We start from the raw sequence: 16,420 nt of genomic DNA, 5'->3' as shown, positions 1-16,420 counted from the left end.
TCCATAGCATTTGTCCAAAGGAGTGACATAAGCAAGAAGATATCCTGCTAATTAACAGCGACGGTATTACTATTTTTAATCAATATATTTAAGAAAAAAAATTTAACATAAGAGAATAGAATCAGTGCATCCTACTGGTAAATAATTTTACATAAATTTCAACATTTAAATGGCAATCTCTCTGGTGGACACTAATCCTGATAAAATTGTGGAAGAATATTGTTCATAATTATGTTATAAAATATAATTTTGAAAATTATTTTGGAAATTAAAGAACAACAACAAAAAAAACTTACAAGTTTTATTGAGGTGAGATTTCATACGATCTAGTTTTTCTAAGGTATGAGAATATTTTTAAAAAATCATAGGAAAAATCTTTAACTTTTTATACCTTTACCACTGGCATGCCACATTTAGTAAAAAAACCATTCTAACGACAAAGAAATCCGGAGAAATGACAATGTTAAATTGGTTCTCTGTCTATCATTTCGGCGTGTATAGCTCTTTACATTTTTCTTAAGATGTACCAGAGCTCGTGGACTCCCATACTGCATTCTCCTACTAGTGTACGTCCCATATTCTTACCTCCTCCCACAACATGGGAGGAAGAAAATAGAGGAGTGCATAAATGATACTTACCAACACAATGTATATTTTCCTCCATCTCCAAATATGCCATGAAATTCAAATGTTTCAGCGGAGAATATACACGATTGCAGCTTACGTCTGTTGTGGAACAGGCATTTGATGCTCTCCAAGTAATGCCCTAAATATAACAAAAAAAAAAAAAAATATAATTAGATTTCTCAAACAAGTTGATGCCGTTCATACCAGATTAATTTCAACTTTAGTACATAATTTTATTAATATTAAAATTTTATATGCCGTTAGTTCGTGGATTGAAAAACACTGAAAATAGAGATTATTTAATTAGTCATGAAAATAAGCTTTTCATTGAATTTTATATCATCATCATCATCATGCGTATCAAGGTTTTAGGACTAGCATGGCCTGTTCTGGCCTTAGAAGTCATCGTTGAATCGTTCAAGAGGACGACCTGGTTTTCGTTTTCCTAATGGCTTGTACTTTAAGGCTTGTTTTGGTAATCTTTCTGTTTTCATTCTTTGAACGTTTTCCATCCATTTATGTTCTATTTTTTAATCTTTTTCTATTTCTGGTTCTTGGTTTAATTCTTTCATAATTTCTTCGTTTCTTTTGTGATCCAATAAGGTATACTTTGCAGTTTTTCTCATAAACTTAATTTCTGCTGTTGTTAATCTTTGTTTGTCTTTTTGTTTTATTGTCCAGATTTCGCTTCCATACATTAAGACTGGTAGGGCTAAGGTATTGTATACTTTTAGTCTGGTTTGGTTTTGAACTAGGTTTGGTTTAAATATAGAGTTAATTATACCTGTTATTTGTAAATATTTTGCGATTTTTACGTTTATATCTTTTTCATTTTCATATGTGATCGTTCATCCTAGGTAGTTAAATGAATTTGCCTGTTCTAAGATCTTGTTATCTATTACTATTTTAGTTCTTGCTGGATTTTGTCCTTTAAAGGCCATAGATTTTGATTTTTCTGTTGATATTATCATACCATAATCTTTGGATATCTCATTTAGATCTAAAATAGCTTTCTGTAAGTTATCTTCAGAATTTGTAATTATTATTTGATCGCCGGGAAAGAGGAGAGTGTTTAAGTTCACTGTAGGAGAAAGTTTAATTCCTTGATGTAAATTTTTATTCCATTTTATTATTATTTCATTTAAGGAAATATTAAAAAGAGTTGCTGAGAGGGGACATCCCTGTCGGATCCCTTGGGTTATCTCTCTCGTATATGATAGCTCGTGATTTAATCTTATTTGTATTTGATTATTTTCATATATACTTGTGATAGCTTTTAGGATATTATTTGATATTTGTCTTTCTTTTAATATGTTAAATAATTTGTTTCTTTTAACTTTGTCAAATGCTTTTTCAAAGTCAGTAAATGCAATATGTGTTTCTAAATTGTATTCTCTTCTTTTCTCTATTATTAATTGTAGGAAAAAGGCCAGGACTATACATGATCGTCCTTTTCTAAATCCATTCTGTACTTTTAAAATAAAGTTTTCGGACTGTTACAAAATATATCTGCTATATATTTTGTAACAGGAATTTAGTATGCTGATACCTCTATAGTTTTTAGGGTCATCTCTATTACCTTTTTTAAAGATAGGAATCACAATTGCTTTTTTCCATCGTATTGCGGGGATACCAGTTGAGCAAATTTTATTTAAAAATAATAAGAGTCTTTCTTTGAATCTTGTTCCTGCGTATGTATACAGTTCTGAACCTAGATTATCTTCTCCAGGTGATTTTCCGTTTCTTTTTCTTTCAGACTGATTTCTAATTCTTCTTTAGTTATTTCCTTTTTATTTTCGTTAATTGTTTGCCAGTTGTCTTTTTTAAAATATTTGTCTGTCCACAATTCTGTGTAGTAATTTAGAAATTCTTCTAATTTCAATTCGGTGTTTAATTTTATGTTTTCTTTGGTATCTGCATTTAAGTGTTTCAAAATCGTATATACATTGGGTCTTATTTTATATAAATCATGTTCTAAATTAGAAACAAATTTGTTCCATTATTCTGTATGTCTTTTTCTAACTTCTCTTTTAGTTATGGCTCTTATTCTTTTTAGAAGATTTCATCTTCTAATCTTTTACTGCTTAACCATTTGTGATAGGCTTCTATTTTCTCTTTGATTATTTCTTTCATTGTATCATCCCAGATCTTCAGTTTTTTCCTTTTATTGAATTTTTTGGTCTTTCCTATGCTTTCATTTGTTGCAGCATTTAGTATCGTTTTTATATTAAGCCATTCTATTTCTCTTTCTTCATTTTGTTTTATTTTATCTAGATACTGGTTAATTCTATATTTTATTGAATTTGTGTCATTCAATAGTCTAGTTTTATAAACAAATGTTTCAAATTTTCTTGCTGATCTTGTTAGTTGTAGCCATTTAGGTGGTAATCTTAATTTTATTTTATCAAGGAAGTGGTCACTGCTTATTTCATATCCTCTGTGAACTCTGACATCTAGTGAAAATGTTGATGTCTTTTCATTTAATAGAAAATAATCTAATATTGATTTCCATCCTCTTGCTGCCCAAGTATATTTATGTATATCTTTATGTTTATAGAAGGAATTCATTATTTTTAGGTTATTATAAACTACAAAGCCAATCAATTTTTTATCATTCCTGTTTAGAGTGTGTTCTCCATGTATTCCTATATTATTATTAATTTTCGTGTTTCCAATTCCTGCATTTAAGTCTCCTGCTAAAATTACGTAATCATTTTTATTTATTTTATTATATATGTTTTGTAGCTGATTATAAAAATCAATATTATACTGTTCTCTTCCTTCTTCTGGGGCATATAAACCAATTATTGTGAAATAGCCTCTATCTATTTTTATTCTAGCTTCTATTATTCTTTCATTCCACAATTGATAATGTTTTAACTGTTTTGAAAGGGAGTTATGAATCCAAATCATGACTCTTGCTTGTGCTCTTTGGTCTTTGTCAATTTGAATTTTATATGAATCAACCAATCCTTTCACACAAACTAGAACATGTGTATAAATTGAAATCTGCATTAGAAATGCGAAGTGCTTGATTACTTAATGTTGCTGGCATCCGATTTCAAAAAAAGAACACCAGTTGTTTATTTCTTTATATTTATGGCACCACAACCAAGAAACACTATTAAGCAGAGATGAGAACTATACTTTAGAAATAAAATACGCTGCCCTTTGCATCTTAATTGAGCACCTTCATAATCAAGACACTGCTTATCTGTTCGGAGAAGTACACGTATTCATCAGCCAATAAGAGTTTTTTGTCTGCGATTTGGGAAAGACAACAGACATCCTTCTTAATTTCAAGCTTTTAGCGGATTTCAGAGCGTAATTAACATTATGGGAAATATGCAGAGAAGAAAATAAATTAGGCATTTTGCAAAGTTAGCTGGTCTCATGTGGCAGTGGTAGAGTTTCTTCTCCAGAAACTGGTTTTTCATCTCGTAAAATAGGTAAAAGGGCCAGAAGAACAAACACGCGCAGTTAGCGTGCATAATACACTAGCTCGTGGTCAAACTGTATCGAAATGTGTACTCTTTTCAAATATTATTTCAAAAACATTAAAAAAATAAATAAAAATAACAAAACAGAAAACTAATATATATCATCATTATCATCATCATCCTCATCACTTCTTTCCGTGCCTTCTCGGCATATAAGACTGCAACGCTGGTTTTCCATCTGCCCCTGATAAAAATAACACAGATGAAGTAAAATATGAACAATATATATACATATATATATATATATAGAAAATTTTTTACCTTCAGTATCCTATACGTTAAAGATACCAAACAATTTTATAAGACTTGATTTTAATCCTTTTTTCCAAGTAAACAAACAAGCAGGTAAGTCAAGTTTGCATCTGAAGTATTTTCAGGTCTGAGGCAACTCGTGGTAAAGGTGGAGTAAGCTCTGATCACTATACCCCCCTCCTCCCAGAACAGGCAGATCGGCGCGTGAACACACGCGTATATAGGCATATGATATACCAGGAAGCGTAGGGAAAGCACGAAGACGAGAGAAGTGTGTTCGCTGAGTGAAATGAATTTCAGATGTATAGTGGCTACTCTAGAAAAATTAGAAGCAAGTGGAGAACCTGAAAGTTAGTCTCTATCCAGAGACTAACCCTTGCCTTTTACAAAATGAAAAGCATCCTAAAAGAATTCTGCTTTAATTAAGTATGTAGTTTGCTAACTTAAAAACTACAAATTCTCAAGTCCTTCTAAACTACAGTCCCTAATGATATTAGTAAAACTGAATCGACTAATGAAATCTACTTGCATATGTGCTCATATAAAGCAAGAAGCATAGAGGATAACATTTGTTCTGATAAATCTATTCTTTTAAGTGGATTTTATTGTTTAATATAGTTGAATTTTAACCAAATGAAAAAAAAAACTTTCTACAGTCACACCAAATCCAGAATATTTTAATGACGCGGGAATACCATTTTGCATACAGAATATGTACGAATGTCACATTGTAATAAAAATAACTAACACTGGGTTTATGGGTCATAATAATTTAATAAACCTACTAGTTTCGCCACTTAAGCTAGTGGTTTCATCTGGGTTAGGATGAACATACAAATATACAACAAGCGATAAATAAGAATCATTACATCACTAAAAAACACCAAATGTGTAGGAACCGTTACACGAGAATACAAGTACAACTGAAACACATAGAGCGTGGATGCTGGCACATGATCAGTTATTGTTCAGCAGGTACGTCTGATAGTTTGCAGAAAACGTAATGGCTGATGTGTTTAAAGATCTAATGAGTGCTTTGCAAATGCCACACAAAATCATCCCTTGGTTTCTGTTAAGAGTGGCTTGTGAGTGGATTACCATTGTAGCCTCTTTGATGTTGCGGCAGCTGAAGCTGTCTTCCATGTACGGCATGGAGCTCTTATCCCAGTCAGTGTGGAAGAAATGGAATGCCAGGTCTGAGCTGTCTTCTCTGTTGTTATTGACGTCTCCAATATGCTTCTCTTGTCTTATTTTTAAACTTCTCGATGTTTGCCCTGTCTAATTGTGGTGTGGCCACAAGATCATGGAATACTGTATACTCTAGGGTGTTTGTTGAAAATAGTGTGGTCCTTGGACGAACGTAACAGATTTCGTACTGTCATGAATGGGCTTGAAGGCCACTCTAATGTCATTAGATTTCAGGAGGTTTGCAATTTTTTAGCGAATTTAACTTTTTGGATCCCAAGTTGTCATCAGCAGAAGCTAGCATCTTGAAGAAAGGGTTCAATTTTGGGTCGCAGAGTACATTCCTAAAATAGATATTATGTGCAATAGAAAAGGTCTTTTAATTTCTACCTGAACCTGTTGCTAATGGCATTAGATTAAAGACTGCTATTCTCCTCTCGTCCTCCTAAAAAGAATATCAGCTCCTTAGGAAAAAAGAGCACTTTCAAATTTAAAGAAGAATAAAGATGTTATAGCAGTTAAGGCTGATAAACAATTCAACTGCGATCTGGAATACGACGGAATATATGTCCAAAATTTAAATTTTACTTTCTGACACCTCTACTTATTCTCCATTAGGTTATGACCTTACTTGGACAAACCACGTAGAAACCAATAACCTTTTACGCAACATGACTACATGGCCTACGGATCTCAAGAAAAAAATTGAAATCCATGCATCCCTTAACTCCACGTTTATATGGAACACCCAAAGTACAAAAGACTAATATTTCTCTTCGACCGATCGTAGATGGTATTAGCTCGCCTATTTAATTGTTATCAAAACATCTTGTTAATCTTCTAAAGGAGCACATTAGACACACGGATGCCTACATCAAAATTACGCAATACTTTGTAGGAAAACTAGGAGAAATTTCTATCTCACCAACGAACATTCTAGCTAGTCTGAATATTGTATCTTTATTCAGAAATGTTTCTCTGGAGGAAGTTATGGTACTTATAGATAATCTGTTCCCTCAGAACATCTCTCAACTCTATAAACACTGTTTCGAATCAATTTTTTTTCGATGGAATGGGAAAATCTACAAACAACTTTCAGGCCTTGCACTGGGAAGCCCTCTACCTTCTCCTTGTTTCGGATTTATTCATTAAATAGTTTCAAAATGATGTCTTGTTCACTACAAATCTTAACCGTCACTTCGGTGGAGAGACGACATATTCATAATATGGAGACACAGAGTATGGCTGAGTTACACGATTTTCCTGCATCTATTAACTCCTTTAACCATAAAATCAAATTCACTTTAGAACTTGAAAATGAAGGAAAATTACCTTTTCGAGACGTTCTAATTACGAAGAAAAAGCAGACGAAGGCATTTCTCTTGGTGTGTACCGCAAACCACCTCATACAGGTTGTTTTCAACATTTCTCCTCGTTGCGCCATATTTCACAAAAAAGAGGGCGATCTATATTACAAGAGATGAAGGAACACTAACAGAAGAATTACGTTATATTCTCTAACTGTTGATCAGCAATGGATATCCTAAAAATAATACTACTAAGTATACTTATACTACTAAGCCTATTACAAAGTATACTACTTTCTAATCCCTCTCCACAACAGATCAGTGACATTCATTACAGAGCCTCAAATTCCATCCCTGTTATTGGCGAACGTTCGCTAAAAATTGCAAATTTCCTGAAATCTTATGACATTAGAGTGGCCTTCAAGCCCATCATCGTCCAAGGACCACAACCTTTTCAACAAACATCCTGGAGTATACAATATTCCATGTTCTTGTGGCCACAATTACATAGGGCAAACATCGAGAAGTTTAGAAATAAGACAAAAGGAGTGTATTGGAGACGTCAATAACAACAGAGAAGACAGCTCAGACCTGGCATTCCATTTCTTCCACACTGACTGGGATAAGAGCTCCATGCCGTACATGGAAGGCAGCTTCAGCTGCCGCAACATCAAAGAGGCTACAATGATAATCCACTCACAATCCACTCTAAACAGAAACCAAGGGATGATTTTGTGTGACATTTGCAAGGCACTCATTAGTTCGTTTAAACACATCAGCCTTTAATTTTTCTGCAAACTATCGACGTACCTGCTGAACAATGACTGACCATGTGCCAACATCCACGCTCCACGTGTTTCTGTTGTACTTGTATTCTTGTGCAACGGTTTCTACACATTCGGTATTTTTTAGTGATGTAATGATTCTTATTTATCGCTTGTTGTATATTTGGGTGTTCATCCCAATCCAGATGAAGCCACTGGCTTAAGAGGCGAAACTAGTAGGTTTATTAAATCATTACGACCCATAAACTCAGTGCTAGTTATTTTTTATTGCATTAGTTTTTTGGTCGAAAAAAACAACATACTTAGAATGTCACATTGATTTAATTTAACTTAACTGTTTGTATATTCAGCGTGTAAATCCTGTTGTGTTCTTAATCACTCTATCCCAATGGATACTAAACTGTGGTGTAGATCCTATACGTACCTACCCGGTTCCCATTGGCTAAAGAGATCTGCCCTGTTTTATGCGTTTTTACCTGCTGCTGCCGGTGCTAAAAACCAGCACCGGCAAAGTTTGGAACAATCTCCGTTGATGGAATCCCTGCTGACTATTCTCAGTGAAGAGAAATTCTTTCAGATCAATTAGTGAGGTTTAGAATGATTCTGAATTGAACCTGGCATGAGTTATTATGCCAGGTTCAATTCAGAAATAAATGAGAACCCGATATGAAGTCAATAGGCGATATATGCTAGCAACCGTGCCGTGAAGATATTTCACCTGCAAACTTTTGTTTGCTCTTGCTTGAGCTAATGCCACCGAAACCGTCTTATACATGAAATATATAAAATGAACTACTTGTTTCAATTTCAATGAACATTTTGCACCCAAATATTTAGTGATGTGAAAGCACTTCAAGGCCGATACGGTGGTTAAAACAAGAACGTAATTTTCTGCCTAAAATAATTTACTTTCTTAACAAGTGAAAAATTAATCTTATTTTTATTACTACCTTAATTATTCGTAATTTAATGCATTCAATGAACCCATTGTCTCATTAAAGGAAGAAATGTTCAAGCCAGGTTATGCAAAATACAACGTGAACTGAAAATGAGCAAACTAAAAACGCTTTCACAGAAATTCGCTTCTCCCAAAAGTGATGCTATTTTGAAAATATAAACGTATGGCCATAGATCATACAATTATTCATCTATAACGGCAGATGTCAGCATCATGCAAAATGGCGTAAAGTAGAAGTGAAAACAAAAGCAATTATAGGAGTTCGTCGTATATTGCTTCTGAGGCAGACACACAAAAATAATGGATTATTATGCTGCTATTTTAAATGGCCTCATAACGATGTGGCGAGGTTTTCTCCCGGAAACATTTTTCTAAGCGCTAAACTGGCAAAATCGGCAGGAGAATACACGCAATCTGCGAATTGCTCACACTTGATTTGATGAGGCGTTAATCATGAACACCTAACAGAAGTATTTGAATGCAATAAACTCAAAGTTTCTTGATATGTTAAACACTTTTGAATACAAACTTTTAATTCCTCAATGAGGTGGTGTTTAATATGTCGAGAAAGGTACAATTCAGTTTCTATGAATTATTCTGTAGTTTCATTTCATGATAACAGCTGAAGTTGGACAATTAAAAAGGTTAAATGATATTCAAGCGATATAAAGATCTCAATTCTTTTCCTATGAAATAATCGCAAACTGCTGTCGTTCATACAGAGATTTATAGAGAGTTTGTACTTACCACTTTTAGGTAAGATGCACATCTTGCGAATCATGTTCACTAAAGATTTCAGTGTCATCATCTCGCTGCTAAGTGAGCCGCTAAAAATGCAGTCTTCTAAGCAGGTCATTGAATTAGGAATTATCCTAAAGGAAATAAAAAAAAAAGTTTACGAAGTTTGAACCTACAAGCCGTTATAATTCTAGGTTCAGTGTCTTTAATAATTGCTACAGAAACAATAATAAATTACAGGGTGATTCAAAATTCCACGTACAAACTTTGAGGGGAGGTAGAGAACATCAAAATCAACCATATTCACATAGGAAAGCATGACCGAAAACGCCACCCGAAAGTGAGGTGCCGCTGTTCGCCAGCGCTCCAGGTGAGCAAGTGTGGCTTCCTCATTCAAGCTTTCGACGTCGTACGAAGAACATGCGTCGTTTTATGAACGCTGAGAATGGCAGACATGCACCTCGTTTAAGGGCTAGCTGACGGTAATGGACGAGCCACTGTACGAATGTATCGCGAAAGTTCCCAAACAGACGTGTACCGCATCATCAAATGTTTGCGTATTTGCATCAGAATTTGTGTGACTATGGATCATTCAGGGATCGCAGGCATGATAGTGAGCGGCCACGATCGACGCGAAATCCCGCCATGGAAGAGGAGGTGTTGCATGCGATGGACAATAATCCAGATACAAGCACAGGTGCCGTTGCCATAGGAGTATCTCGATCCAGTGTATTGCGCGTTTTGCACTCCGAGTCCTTACATCCATTTCATCTGCAACGGGTCCAGTTACCGATGGCCGAAGATTATCCTCAAGGTGTAGAATTCGCGCAGTGGTTTCTGCAGAAAAGTGCCGTAGACCTGGATTTTTCAACTTGTGTTTTGTTTACGGATGAAGCTTTATTTTCTCGCGAAGAGGTCTTCAATCACCACAAAGCTCATGTGTGGGGCCATGAGAACCCACACGCTGTGCGATCACATGCTGCACAACAACGCATCGCCATTAATGTATGGGCAGATATCGTCGCTGACTGTTTAGTCGGCCCATACCTGTGACCACCCAGACTGGACTCCCAGAAGTATCGGACCTTTCTGGAAGAAGTTCTACCGGATTTACTGAACAATGTTCCAATGACTGAGCGTCCGCAGATGTGGTTCCAACACGACCGCTCCAGCCCATTTTGGCATTTCTGTGTGTCGGTATTTGGACAGGTCCTTTGAGGCTCGATGGATTGGGCGGAGTGGACCCGTCTCATGGCCCCCAAGCTCACCTGATTTATCGAGCATTGATTTCTTTCTTTTGGGGGACCCTTAAAGCCATGGTGTGAGAAACGCCTGTTGCCTCTGGCATGGACCTCGTAGCAAGCATCACCATCGCCGCTGCTAATATCCGGGAAACTCCAGGTATTTTCGAAAATGTGCGGCAATCAATGCGTCGTGTGTCAGGCGTGTATCACTGCTAATGGTCCTAACTTTGAGCACCTGATGTCAGACCATATTATGTATCCAACTACTATTGAACTGTTCAGTTACGCTTAATAATGTTTTTTACACTACTTACTGTGTTATTTCTGTATCTCTGTGTCCCTGTTAGTATCTTCCGGTTGCGTTTCCGGTCATGCTTTCCTATGTGAATACGGTTGAATTTGATGTCCTCTATCTCCCCTCAAAGTTTGTACGTGGAATTTTGAACCAGCCTGTATATATATTTGTTTCAGGTAAGATTTATGCATTTCTTGATAAGTTAAGAAAAATCGTAGAATCAAAAACTTTAAAAAAATAAGCTGGAGGTCAAATAGAGGTTGATAGGATCAGATTTTCACTCTGAAATAAAAAGTTATAACACCATGGCAATGATCTCTGAATGTAACAAAGATATGAACTTAAATTTTGCAGATTTTGAAAAGGCATTTGACAAAGTCCCAGAGAAAAGTCGTTGAAAACGCTACAATTATATGATCTAATTTTGAGACATTATATTGATCAACATATAGTCTGTATTTCAGATATAAGGAAGAGGTTAGGTAGTACAGAAAGATAGATGGATGTTAAAACAGGTGTGAAACCAAGTACAAATTATCTCCACTCTTATTTAGATAAGAGTGGAAATAATTTATCTAGATAATGGCATCAAGCCTGACATCAAAATTAGAGATATTCAACTCAACTTTTGACTTTATGCAGTTGCTGTACTCAAATATTCCAGTAGAAATGCGCAGGATCCTTAACTAAACTGAATAACAGTTGCAGTAAATTCGGTATGAAAATCAGCAATAAGAAGACAAAGACCATGATGTATGGAGAACCTAAAGAACACATAAAATATTTCGTCTATTGAGTCACGATTTTTAGTGAAGAGGTCAAATTAAATATGGAAATGAACAACAGAATAACTAAAGAAGTGTGGTAGAGACAACTGAATAAGTGTCTAAGAAATTAGTTAAAACACTAAACTAGTTGTATTTTCAAACCAGTTTTAACTTATGGATCTAAGAGCTGGGTTAGAAATAAAACAGTTGATCAAAGGTTTGTGATCGCAGATGTGAGAATTCTGAGAAAAATTACGTGAATAAGCAGTTGGCATCATATTAAAATGAGATATTATGAAGGAAACAGAAATTTTTATCCTTCGAATGCATGAACAGAGCTGATCATGGGCGATATAGTTAATTGTACACAATATGAAAAGAAAGGTTGTCAAAACAGGTGCTTGATGCCAGGACGGCATCAGAAAAAAAAACAAAAAACTAGAGAAATACCAATATATATAGGAGGACTGATCAGTCCGAAGTGACTTAGAAGACCGAAATAATATAAGATCTGACATAATTAAAATCCTGAGGTAACAGATTGATGTGGAGGATTTATTGATAGGAAGTTAGTAATAACATGAAATTTTCATGTAATATTATAATATTACATTCCTTGAAGGTACATATCAGGAATTTGATGATGATGAATACAAAAAAAGTACACATTATCTCCAGAAAAAAAAAAAAGAATTACAAAATCCAGTCGAGGATATTTCTTTATTTAATATATTTTCTATGTTCAGTTACCAATTTCTCCTCCACTAATCCTACCTGAACCTCATCGTGGTAGGGAGGTGAACTCGTAATATGGGTGAAGTCTATTGGAAGTGGATACTTCCAGAAAGTCCATCCTACATATGAAGACTACATAGGAGGAAAAAAGGCTATATCTAAAGACTATATCTGAAAACAAAGTGAATCAAATACAAAATTTTTGAATTACATAATATGATTCGAGTTTTTTTTTTAACGGAGTGACTATGGTGATGGCATATTTCATGATGGCACAGATCCTTAATTTCAGATCTAATGTCCTTCTATGAGTACATCTACTAGGCTTTTACTTTCAACGAGAAAGCGTAAAGCAAACTAAACCGTGGTCTCTGCTTTGCGTATTAGCATTTCCTTCCATCCTATGGCCAATCGGTTCTCCTGCAACATCATCAAAAGACATGCAACCACCTGGCATCATACTTCTCCTCAATGTCCTAAATAGATGGAAGAGTTGGAGGAGGGAAGTATTGAGTATATATAATATATTCAGCACCTTCCCTCAATGCCTTCATTGACCTTCTGCTAACATGAGATTTAAAAATCGTAAGCATCCTTTACAAGTACGAAAATTCTTCTGATCTTGATGTGATTCCTCGTTTGTCTCGACAATTGGTGCACCCGAGCTTATATCTATGACCGTCTGTAGTTCAGACTGTATCGGCGACGTCCTTCGGTTGGAAAGGCTAGGGTTGAAATACCATCTGGGATGCAAAGAACCTTCATAGAGATAGATTAAGCATATTTCTTATCCCTAACTATACGTTTGACATTTCTTATTAACGTAATTCATTTCAGAATGTAAGAATATAAACTTTTCAACTGAAGGTGAATTAGCCGGTCTCATGCATGGTGGAAAGGTTTTCCTCCTTTCGTGACTTCATCTTGTAAAGCATGTAAACCAGCCAGAAGTACACGTGCAATCAACAGATATACGCTGATATTACAGCCTAAGCTGCTTAGGCCGTGATTCCAAACAAAAACAACGAAGCACTTGTATCTTATGTCGCCTATTTAAAACTTTCTTATTGCACACGCGTATATTCTACAGCTTAGAATTAGTCCATGACTAACGAATGCCAAAAATAGGCATGTCATAAACCGTGCCTTCCAACTATAGAAGTAATCGACTCCTATGTTACTTCTTCCGAAATGGCTATTATGAATTCGACGACAGCACTTTATGAAGTGCGAATGTTATTAGCCTCTGGAGAAACGCTATGGAAGTATTTGAAGTGATCCAGTTCTTAATGTTTCGATGGCCTTTGTACAAGAATAGAACTTCTTTTGAGCAACGTCCATTCTACTGTTGTATTCATTCCACTTCTGCATTTTGTAACTAGACGTCCAATTCTCTCTCTCTCTCTCTCTCTCCCGCTCTCTCTCTCTCTCTCACGCTGTATGATAGATGTGTTTTTATTTTCTAATGCCAAGTTCTCAAACATTCTGTTCTTTTACTACTCTTATCAATGGTCTGCTTTCTGTTACTATCCACTGTATCTGCAGAGTGTTGCCAAGTTGCGATAATTTGAAATTCTCATTCCTGAAACCGGGTTTTCAGACTGCAAGAACATACCATTTTCTATACAATTCTTCCTCGTGGAAATGTAAACCAGTCAATTTTAACTGTTCCAAAGCTCAGTTCTATATTATTCACAGAAAAAAAAAAAAAAAACGTCTCCCCACTTGATCTTACGTTCACTTCCAACGTGGCAGTCAGTCATAAAGAGATCTCGCTTCCAAAAGTGATAGTATTTCAAAAATGCCCTCTCGCATAAACGTATAGCACCCAAAACCAGCCGGTTTACCTTTCGTACTTCAGATCGCAGGCTTTTCTCCTGAGTAACTATCTACACTCCAATGTCAAACATCAGTACTGTAAACAAGTATTACTCACATATTTAGTACGATCCGAAAATCAGATATGTTTAGAAATCCTCGATGCTTTTCCACATACAACAGTCGGATCGATTAACAATTCTCTTAGTGATTCTTAACATTCTGACACACAAATAATGTTCTACCAATATATCCACAACAATGTTTGAAACTGATCTGAGCTGAAATCTATAATTCCATCTCTCTTCTCAAAAGTCGTTATCACCTTTACTTCAACCATTCACCACTAGTTTACAGTCAAATTTACTCTTCTTTATTGTTTTACGTGTGCTGTAGCCATTTGTGGAATGGGCTAACAGCGTCAGTGGTTCCCTCTACCTGCAATCGAAAAGCATTCAACAGCACTTTCTGTCCTTCATTCACTCATTGTACTATTATTGTTTACGGTGGGCCACATGAATATAATGAAATATAATGAAAATTAAATAATGAAAAAAATTCAAAAATGTTTTCGAAAGTGAAAAGCACTTTTAAGCACTACAGTGTTTATCAACTAAAAGATGCCTACTGAAAATGAGATTTGTTGCTTTGTTTTTGCTAGAGGACCACCACTGCTTTTAATATACTGTATGTTTATTCTTGGATTACATCCATTTAAATCCTGGAGGCTACTTACAAGGTTTTAGACAACTTTATTACAGAAGATGATTCTCCAAAGAAGATACACAACTTTAATAGGATGACATCTTCAGTGTGAGATCGAGATTGCAATCATCATTTAGCAATGCTCTGCCTAGTTGGATTGATACTACAGGAACCACAAAACATATTCAAGAATTAGACGTTCAAAAAGTCAGTTAACACTATTACCAGTGCATGTAAAGCCTCCGTAGCTCAGGCGATATAGACAAAGCCCTTTGGTCGGAAAGACATGGGTTCAATTCCCGTCCATGACGTGAGGAACCTTCATCTGATCTCTTTCGAATAAAGATGAGTTAGCCGGTCTCATAGGAAGGTACGGGATTTTTCTACCCTGAGGACACGCAAACCGGCCCCGTGAACACACGCCAATATATAGCCATAAAATACATACTTAATCTCTCATTAGGAGGGCTCAACCCACCCCCACAAAGGGACAAGGGAGAAAGGGGAAACCCCATACGAATATAATTATTATTATCAGTTCATGTAATCAGTTGACCACGAGATGGAACAACTGGTTAAATGAACTGGTAACAATGTTCACCAAATTGTATGCAGTGTTACCACAGCAATTAACTTTCTTAAATAGAGTCAAAAGAAGATGAGTTTCTTCACTCTCTTCCTAGCCATATAGGCTACTCTATAGACGCTTCTTCCTTTAATGCTATGGTCTTTGAGGACGATCTTATTCTCGTAGCCTGGAACCACATTATAGGACTTCAGTGGGTTTGCGTAAGCCAGACTTAGTGATTCCTATGTTATGGAGCTATACTTGGGTAGCTCCATCACTATCACTACAGGGTCCCGTGCGACTTCTATTCCTACAGTGCGGGGTGTTCGCCAGGGTGATCCTCTATCTCCCCTTTTCTTTAAGTGCGTCATAGATGAGTTTCTCCACTCTCTTCCTAGCCATATAAGCTACTCTCTAGGCTCTTCTTCCTTTAATACTATGGCCTTTGAGGACGATCTTATTCTAGTAGTCTCTACTAAGGTTAAGCTTGTAAGGTTAAGCTAAAGTCAACTGCCCGGTCAAGCTTGCAGGAACTGCTTGACCGGGCAGTTGACTTTTTCTCTATTCGAGGCCTTTCTATTAATGTAGAGAAGTCCTGCTCTTTAGCTCTTGTCCCCTCTGGTCGTGACAAGAAGCTTAAGGTTGAGACTAGAGTTTTCCCTGCTCAGGATGATTTTTATTGATTACTGACATTTTTATTTAATAAGGTCAAAGCACCTTATGGTAACTTGTTTTGGAAAAATATTTATATTTATAAGCTCTTTATTACTTAAACCTTAGTATTTCTAAGCCTGACTCCCACTGATGAAACCTCAATAAAGGTCGAAACCGGTCTGGGTAGTGGCCCCTTGCCTTTAATGCATAGCATCATACATCTCCTCAAGGAGATGTGCTTTGCATTAAGAGTAAATACCAAGAATAGTGATCAGAACTTAT

General features: G+C 35.8%; 1 protein-coding gene across 1 annotated transcript in view; it reads right to left on the bottom strand.

Moving 5' to 3' along the window:
- The window catches only part of LOC150106244 (uncharacterized), a 43,748-nt gene that overhangs the window by 14,049 nt on the left and 13,279 nt on the right, over positions 1-16,420 (bottom strand). Inside the window, exons 3-4 of the mRNA XM_090392264.1 lie at positions 9,362-9,486; positions 640-766 (exon numbers count right to left, since the gene is read on the bottom strand). Of these exons, the coding sequence (XP_090248390.1) occupies positions 640-766; positions 9,362-9,486 (252 nt within the window). The remainder of the gene's footprint in view (positions 1-639; positions 767-9,361; positions 9,487-16,420) is intronic.

The sequence above is a fragment of the Typopeltis vanoorti genome, chromosome 5 (assembly GCF_054136105.1).
Source record: "Typopeltis vanoorti isolate ZY-2024b chromosome 5, IOZ_Tvanoo_1.0, whole genome shotgun sequence".
Taxonomy (NCBI): domain Eukaryota; kingdom Metazoa; phylum Arthropoda; class Arachnida; order Uropygi; family Thelyphonidae; genus Typopeltis; species Typopeltis vanoorti.
This window is presented reverse-complemented; position numbering and strand designations above follow the sequence as displayed.